Source organism: Sardina pilchardus, chromosome 4 (assembly GCF_963854185.1).
Source record: "Sardina pilchardus chromosome 4, fSarPil1.1, whole genome shotgun sequence".
NCBI lineage: Eukaryota > Metazoa > Chordata > Actinopteri > Clupeiformes > Clupeidae > Sardina > Sardina pilchardus.
The window spans coordinates 25,928,741-25,937,636 of NC_084997.1; the positions used below are offsets into that span (position 1 = coordinate 25,928,741).

The 8,896-nt window shown below is 47.0% G+C and overlaps 1 protein-coding gene across 2 annotated transcripts in view; it reads left to right on the plus strand.

Moving 5' to 3' along the window:
* The window catches only part of LOC134078694 (uncharacterized), a 29,473-nt gene extending 21,130 nt beyond the window's left edge, over positions 1-8,343 (plus strand). For both annotated transcript variants that reach the window (XM_062534803.1, XM_062534802.1), the window contains one exon: positions 1,606-8,343. In XM_062534803.1, the coding sequence (XP_062390787.1) occupies positions 1,882-8,013 (6,132 nt within the window). In that variant the 5' untranslated portion in view covers positions 1,606-1,881 and the 3' untranslated portion in view covers positions 8,014-8,343. The remainder of the gene's footprint in view (positions 1-1,605) is intronic.
* The last annotated feature ends 553 nt before the right edge of the window (positions 8,344-8,896 follow it).

Here is an 8,896-nt window from a genome sequence, read left to right on the forward strand (position 1 = left end):
GTGTGAAGCGTACATTCAAATTATTATTACAGTGCATGAAAATGCACTGTACTGTTCTTCCTAGGCTTCTTCTTCTTCTTCTTCTTATTATTCCGCTTACCAAATTCATTTTTTCTATTCAGCTTGAACCGTTTAACCTAGAAACTTCATTCAAACGTTGTAACGTAGGTCTTCAATAGGGGCATGCTGCTAAGTATTTTTCAACTTTGTAACTTTTATACTTTTTAAACTATAAATTAAAAACTATTAAAAATTTCCCCATAGACTTAACATTGGCCTCTATGACATCACAGTCGGGTCGTTAAGCAATTAGAATCTTATGCCAGGTGGCCAGCCCCACCTGCAGCAGCTCTCTCTCTCTCTCAGGCTTTAAGCATACAACTCTCTGTGAAGACTACATATCCTGTTAACCTGTTTCGTCTTTCCACAACCGTTTCAAAATAAAAGTCCTCACTGCAATAATACACTATGAAATCATTTAACCATTGAAACTACTCAACTATTTAACTGTTCAACCATTCCAACTGTCAGTTATCATCAACTATGCCTCCAGTCAACTACATGAGACCTCCATGTACCTGGCAACCAACATAGCAACCATCAAAATTAAGCGTTTATGACCGTTTCCATAGCAACCAACATGATTTTACTACAGTAACTTCTTTATTCCTGATAGTGGCAGCCATGGATACCCTATCAACAAATGTTTCAAAATAAAAGTCCTCAGTAGCAAGTTAGCTAGTTAGCATGGTTAGCATAGTTAGCATCGTTAGCATTTTTAGCATAGCTGCTAGATATGATTAGCTAAGTTAGCTAATCAACCTAGTTAGCATTGCTAACATAGTTAGCATTGTTAGCATAGTTAGCATTTTTAGCATAACTGCTAGAAATGATTAGCTAAGTTAGCTAATCAACCTGGTTAGCATAGTTAGCATTGTTAGCATAGTTAGCATTTTTAGCATTACTGATAGAAATCATTAGCTAGGTTAGCTAATCAACCTGGTTAACATTGCTAGCATAGTTAGCATTGTTAGCATAGTTAACATTTTTAACATTTTTGTTAGAAATCATTAGTTAAGTTAGCTGATCAACCTGGTTAGCATTGTTAACATAGTTAGCATTGTTAACATTTTTACCATAACTGTTAGAAATCATTAGCTTAGTAAACCAATCAACCTGGTTATCATTGTTAACATTTTAACATACCCTTTAGAAATCATTAGTTAAGTTACAACTGGAATGTTTAACCTTTAAACTGTCTACCTTCACACATTAACTCTCTTTAAACTATGCAACCACCATGTTTACCCTAGCTACACCTTAGTAACCATATCTACATTATCTATCTATATATTTTTGCATTTTCATGCACTGGTAATTCCTTGGAATTGCATTTCTAGTTATTTAGTATTGTATATTTGTACTTTGATTAATGCGTATGATTTGTGCTGTTCTATTATGAGTTATACATATTTGATGGTATTTGATATGGGTAAATGTTATTTATTGTTGCTTATTGTTAATGGGCTATTTAGACAGAATTGAGGGGCTGTGTTTAAACTATGCACATGAAATTTGAAACATTGCATTCCTCATTCATTTCAGGTTTATTACCTGACTGATGATTCTGACTGACTGACTGTTGGCTGCATTTAAAGAAAAATAAACAAACAAATGTGGAATACCGAGTAATATCCTCTTTGTGCACTGGGTTGCCCTTTCCGTGGGGAGAAAACGGAACAGTAATAAACCAAACGGCCTGAGCGCATCAAGCTAAGTCTGCCCGCCCTATCAGCATTGACCAGTGAAGGAGCACCAAGAGAAGAGGAATAGACCCCTCTATGTAACGGCGCTTTGGTCAGTGCAGGGAAAGAAAGGAAGATGGATTCAAGCGAATTAGCTGCTCTAAAAGGAAAGCGCTCAAAAGCACAAGCCTCTTTCAGCAAGAAAGCCAATAAGCTGTCCCTCACTGTAGACCTCCTAGAGAAAAAGGTGCTTATCGACGAGATCAGAGCACTTGCTGTGGACTTTGGAAGGGTGCACGATGCTGGTCTCGAATATGTTGATGCTCTTGGAGAAGTGGAAAGTGAGAAAGAAAAAGAACAAGCAGGAAAAGAAGCGGCTCACGTAAAGGAGAAAACGGCGACCTGCCTTGTCACCTATACAGAAGCACTCGAGCTCGCTAGGGAGACGTTATGGTCCAAATTCGCCTACGGTGACTTTAAATTGTACGCCGACGGTGCAGAGGAGAAATGTACTGAAGTGGAGGGTACTGATGTGAAGAAGTTGCCACAAGAAGACTTTGAAGTCCTGAGAGAGAGCCTGGTGGAGAGAATCAGAATGCTTCAGCAGAAGGTGCTTGAATGGGAAGGTCTTCTCTCTGGAGCCAAGACAACAGCATACAAGCAGCAGCTATACAAGCTGGGCAACAGACTGCATGACTGGGTGCGGAGCTGGCAAAAGTTGAGGCGGACTGGAGAGCTTAATGCAAGTGATGGAGAGCTGAGCGACTCTGGTGAGGAGCCCCGAATCCCCAATGGAGTGCCTGTACCTGCAGAACCTGTACCTGTAGTCCCTGCATCTCCATACGCACCACCACAAAACATCCCTGACCTGCATCCTGGCTTCAGACCACAGATCAACCTTGAAAGAACACGCCTGCCTATGTTCTCGGGAGACATGACTGACTACTACCGGTGGAAAGCTGAGTGGGAAGAGCTGGAACAACTGGGAAACCCACGGAGGACAGCTGGTGTCACAAGGTTCCACCTCCTGGCAAGTCTCAGTGACAGGGTGAAGAAAGACTTGGTCCTCTCCAGCTGTGCTTCGGCGGATGAAATGTTCAGGCGCCTCGACAACCGCTTCGGGAACAAGGCGAAAATTGTCCTGAAGATATCCGAAGAGGTTCAGGCCCTACCCCCCGTAAAGGGGGACAACCCTAGGAAAGCAATTGAGCTGATTCAAGCTGTGGAGCGTGCCCTTAGTAACCTTGTGATCCTGGGAGAAGAGGAGGTCATAAAGAACCGCTGGGTAGCGCAGTCCCTTGAAAGTAAGCTACCAAGCTCTCTGAAGGAGAAATGGATTGCGCACAAGACTGAGCCTGTGAATGGGTTTGATCCACATAACCACTTTGACTGCCTACTGTGTTTCCTGAAGAAGCAGGAGGTAATCTTGGAGGAGCTGGACCAGCTGGAGCCAAGTCCAAGAGAGGGAAGCGCCTCAGTGAAAGGCCCGGCAGACAGGCCAGAAAGAGGAGTCAGAAAAGCATTCTCCAAAGCTACCTCAGGCCAAAGAGAGTCTCCGTTGAAGCCACGCTTGGGCTCGTGCACTGCCTGTGCTGATGAGACACACACTGGTAGGCTGTTTGCCTGCAAAGCCTTCAGGGAGATGGATCTCCAGAGGAGAAAGGCCCATCTGAAGACCCATGGGATATGCAATCGGTGTCTGTGCATGCACCTAAAGGATGGCCGTTGCAACCAGAAGTTTCTCTGCAGTAAATTGGACTGCCGCAAAGAAGAGTCTCACCACTATCTTCTCTGTCCCAAGTCCATCGCTCAAGAGAAAGATGCTGGCAGCGAGATGCAAGGTACCAAAAGGATGGAGAGAAAAGGCCTCGGGCTGACCAGCAAGCAAGAAGAGCTCCTGGCGAAAGTCACTCCAGAGCTAAGAGCAGAATTCAGGAAGGCATTCACCAACAAAGCCTCAACCACAATCTGCACTGTTGGAGGTGGACTGAAAGAGTACCCTGTTGTAATGATGTTGTTAGAAGTGACCACTAACTCAGGCCAGCTGATAGGCACCCTTATTGACCTTGCCTCTGACACCAACTATATAACAAACAACGCTGCCCAGCGACTTGGACTGATTGGTGAGAGCATCAAGTTAATCGTCCATGGGATAGGAGGGATGACAACAACAGTTCCAACCAAGAGGTACTCCCTACGGCTAAGAGTGAAGACCACCAAGGGGACTGTGATGGAACACAAACTACTCTGCTACGGCCTGGAGAGTATTGCAGAGATAAGTCAGCATGTCACTCCGCAGCAACTGCAAAAGATCTTTCCTGACGTCGCTGCAGAGGAGCTGGTCCGCCCTGAGAACATCGATCTTCTGATCAGCCACAGGGAAGGTCGACTAGTTCCACAGCCGTTCAAGTTGGAGGGAGATCTAGTCCTCTGGGATGGCCCATTGGGCAAAACTGTTGCCGGTACTCACCCTGATCTCTTTGAGGTGGTCGACCTAACGCTGCACCAGTCTGAGACTCACTTTGCAAGGTCAATGAGGACATCCTCAAGGATGTACAAGGAGGTTGTTGTGGCAACTGAAGACCTGAGTGATGACCCAACAAGGATGGAAAAAGTGACCCTCAGCAGCACCACTGCCACAAGTAAGGAGGTGTTTGAGTGGTTCAAGTGGGATAGTATCGGAGCAGCGTGTGACCCGAAATGCGGAAGCTGTAAGTGCAGCAAATGTCCTCCAGGAGGCAAAGAGATGACCCTTGGAGAAGAAAGGGACTTAGAAAAAATAAAGGACTGCCTCTCTTATGTGTTAGCAGACAAACACAGCGACACCCCACACTGGGACGCGGCCTACCCATGGAAAGTAAGCCCAGCGATTCTGCCAGATAACCGCCGAGCAGTGGAAGCCACCTTCAAGAACACAGAGGCTCGGTTGGCAAGAGAGCCTGTGTGGAAAGCAGCATATGGAGAGCAGATCCACGAGATGGTATCAAGAGGAGCAGCCATCAAGCTCACAAAGGAAGAGATCGAGGGCTGGAACGGTCCAATCTGGTACATCAGCCATCTTGTTGCCCCAAATCCTCATTCTAGCTCAACGCCAGTGAGGATAGTCTGGAATAGTAGCCAGGAGTTTAAGGGATTGAGCCTGAACAACCTCCTGCACAAAGGCCCAGATGTCCTCAACCCAATCCGAGGTGTTTTGCTGAGATTCAGGAGCAGATTGTATGCTGCTCTTGGTGATGTGAAGAAAATGTATAATTCAGTGTGGCTGAAGGACGAAGAGGTCCACCTCCATCGATTCCTCTGGAGGGATAACCCCGAAGATGAAATTTGTGTGTTTGCTGTCGTCAGGGTCAACATTGGTGACAAGCCTGCCGGATGCATTGCTCAGATCGCCATGAGAGAAACGGCAAACCTACCTCAGTTCACGTCCATGGTTGAAGAGCGTCGGATCCTTACAGAAGACTGCTATGTGGACGACATCTTGACTTCGCATAATGACCTCCAAACTTTGTTTAGGATGACCAAAGGAGTGGAAAAGATCCTAAAAGCAGGTGGCTTCTCCCTCAAGCCATGGGTCCTGACAGGCCAAAGTGGGAGGAGTGAGAAACCCACTGACTCCAGCAATATCAGGCTAACAGAGCCAAAGACCCTGATACTCCCCAACCAGATGCGGGACGAGGAGAATAAGGCGTTGGGATTAGGATATGAACCCGAATCTGACAAACTCCGTGTGCTGACGTCAGTAAACTTTTCAAGGAGGCGAGGAAAGATGAGGACTGGTCTGGATCTTCGAGAGGATGAGATCAGAGGCAGCACTCCCGACCCTCTCACCCGACGCATGCTGCTGAGTCAGATTGCAGGGTTCTATGACCCCATTGGCCTGGCTTCACCTGCCAAGCAACGTGGAGTGATGCTCATCAGAGAGTCCTTTCAGGAAGCAGGAAGAGACCATCTCACCAAGGACATCTGGGACAATCCTCTTTCGCCACGTCTTCGAGAGGCTGCAATAACACTCTTTGAGCAGTATGTGAGGCTTGGCCAGCTCCGATTCGACAGGAGTCTCACACCCCATGGAGCCATAGGCCGCCCAATGGGGATTACGTTTTCTGATGGTAGTGAAGCTTCCTACGGAGCCATTCTTTACCTACGGTGGGAGACAGAAGATGGAGTCGTAGTGAAGCTGGTCGAATCAAAGGCCAAGCTCACTCCCCTAGACCAGAAAGGTGATGTCATTAAAGCAGAGCTATGCGGGGCTGTCTTTGCATGCCGCCTGAAGACATACTTCGAGAAGCACTGCTACATCCAGGTCGCTCGGTGGATCCATTTTGTCGATAGTCAGACAATCCTGGGAGCCATACAGAAGGATAGTTATGGCTATCAGACATTTTTTGCAAACAGGATTGGAGAAATCCACAAGGCTGGATCAGTAGACAGCTGGAGGTGGGTTGAAGGAAGACAGAACATCGCCGACATCATCACAAGGGGGGCATCCCCTGAGGAGCTTGGTGAAGGATCAGTCTGGCAAGAAGGCCCACAATTTTTAAAGCTGCCTGAATCAGATTGGCCTGTGAAGACTGCCAGAGAGATCAACCCCTCTGTGACTGAAGAGATTGGGGGACTTCGGAGGAAGGCGTTCTCAGCACTGGTCAAGGTAGAAGCCCAGCCCAGGAAATGGTCAGGCTCAATCAGTGTTGCGCTTGTGCACCTTGTGGATCCCCAAAAGTTCAGTTCACAGACACGGTTGTGCGGAACCATTGCCTGGATGAGACGAGCTGTAGGAATCTGGCTGGGCAACAGCCAGGCCCCAGGTCAGTCAAAGTGGGAGGCAAGACCATACCTGTCTGTGGAAGAAAGAGCAACAGCTTTCAAAGATCTAGCTCTCGCAGCTCAAGATGGTGTTGAGTTCCGCGACACAACCCTGGATCGACTGGTTGTTCAGAAGGAAGAAAAGACTGGACTATTGCTTTGCGGAGGAAGAATCCAAAGCTGGAATAAGGACAGAGTGGCTGTACCGTTAATCCCATGCCAGTCGTGGCTTGCAACCCTACTGGCCAGTGAGGCACATGAAGAAAACCATGAAGGTGTCGCTTCTACTCTTCTACGGACAAGAAAGAAAGCCTGGATCATGCAGGGACGAAGAACAGTTAAGAAGGTACTGAACAACTGTGTCACCTGCAGAAAGCAAAGAGCCAAGATGTGCCAGCAAGTAATGAGTAATCTCCCTCAAGAGCGTACTAAAAGAGCAAGCCCATTTGAGTATACCACCCTCGACCTTTTTGGCCCCTTCGAGGTGAAAGACTCTGTTAAACGAAGGACAAGCAAGAAGGTCTGGGGCATTGTTTTCTGTTGTATGACCTCGAGAGCCATCCATGCGGATCTCACCGATGACCAGTCATCAGAAAGCTTCCTCCAAGCATACTCCCGCTTTGTTGCTCTGAGGGGGCATCCAAGGAAACTATGGTCCGACAGAGGTACCAACTTTGTTGGGGCCAAGCCGGCTATGCATGAGTTGCATAAACATCTGGCTTGCCTGCAAGCTGTGTCCATAGAAGATGTAGCTGCTAAGAATGGGACTGAGTGGAAGTGGGATTTTCACCCTGCAGATGCACCCCACAGGAATGGAGCGGCAGAAGCTGCTGTGAAGCTTTTGAAGAGGGCGCTCATGAGCCTTGGAGGAGCTACAGGGTCTCTCACATGGGGAGAGCTCCAAACTCTGTTCTATCAGGCGGCCAACCTGACAAATGAACGCCCAATCGATGCCAGAGCTCAAGAACAGGAGGATTCGGTTGGGTATTTAACACCCAACTCCCTTATACTGGGTCGAGCATCGCTTGGAGGAGACACCAGCGGGCTTGACCTAGAGACCCATTCCTGGCGTCGTCTAAGGGCTATTCAAATTGGAGTGGACCAGTTCTGGGCAAAGTGGAGGGAACTAGCTGGCCCAAATCTGTTCATTCGACACAAGTGGCACCGGACAGAGAGGAACGTCAAAGCCGGCGACCTTGTCTGGATTGCTGACCCAAATGCTTTGAGAGGTCAGTTTCGTCTGGGCCGAATTCTGACAGTTTATCCTGACAGCAAAGGGATTGTCAGGGATGCTGACATTGCAACGTGTGCTGGCCTTCCTGTTTCCCTGGCAGGTGGCCAGAAGAAGAGGAGTTCTTCACTGCCCATGACTGTAATTAGAAGAGACGTGAGAAGACTGGTGGTCCTTCTCCCAGTGGAGGAAAAACTTCATCCACCAGCTGCCATGAAACCCGCCTCTTCCTGAACCCCTCTTCCCCTGGCCCAAACCCTCTCATTCTGGCCCAAACCCCTGTCACCCTGTCACTGCCCTGACCCCTGCTGGCTGGTTGGTGTAAGCCTAGCGCTGCCACCATGCCAATCACTTTGCACATACATGAAGTAAGAGCATACACATCTCATACCTCACATACCCGGGCAGTACACCACACACCTGCCACAGGGATGTGATTGACTTGGACATTGGACTAAGATGCTCATCAGACACTTACAGAGACATTGTGCAAAGAAAAAGAAAATTGTGAAAAAAGAAAAATAATGTGTGTGATGTAAAAGAAAAAAAAAAAAAAAAATCAAAGATGGTGTCACTAAGAGGGGTCTTGAATGAGTTTGGTAAGTTCCCTGGATCATGAGATCAGGAACTTAAGTGGGAGGTGTTGTGTTTCCTGTGGAATTATAATTTGTAAAGTTGTTATTTCTTATTTTCATATATACTTACCTTAAACCAGAATTACAATTGCACTTATGGAGAGAAACTGAGATAAACAGAGGTGTAGCTGCCAAATAGTGTAGTATCTCTTTAAGAGTTGAGTGTGCCGTGAGTCATGTGACCAGCATTGAGTGTGTTAAAAGGAAGCGCGAGATTCGTTTAGTTTGAAATGAATTTCAACCCGGTGTGCAGCCACTTGGTAAGCTCTCTCTATCTCAAATGTTTCTTGTCTGCCTTTATGTTGTACGCTTCATGTTGTCTGCTGTCGCTATGCTATGTTTGCTGTGTTTGCGTCCATTGTTTAGAGAAAGCTGTGCTCCGGTAGATGTAAAGTTAAGCAGTTCAGTTAACTCATTATAATGCTATGCTCTAGAGTTATAAATTGATACGGTGGCAAGCTGTAGGACATAAAGTTAACATT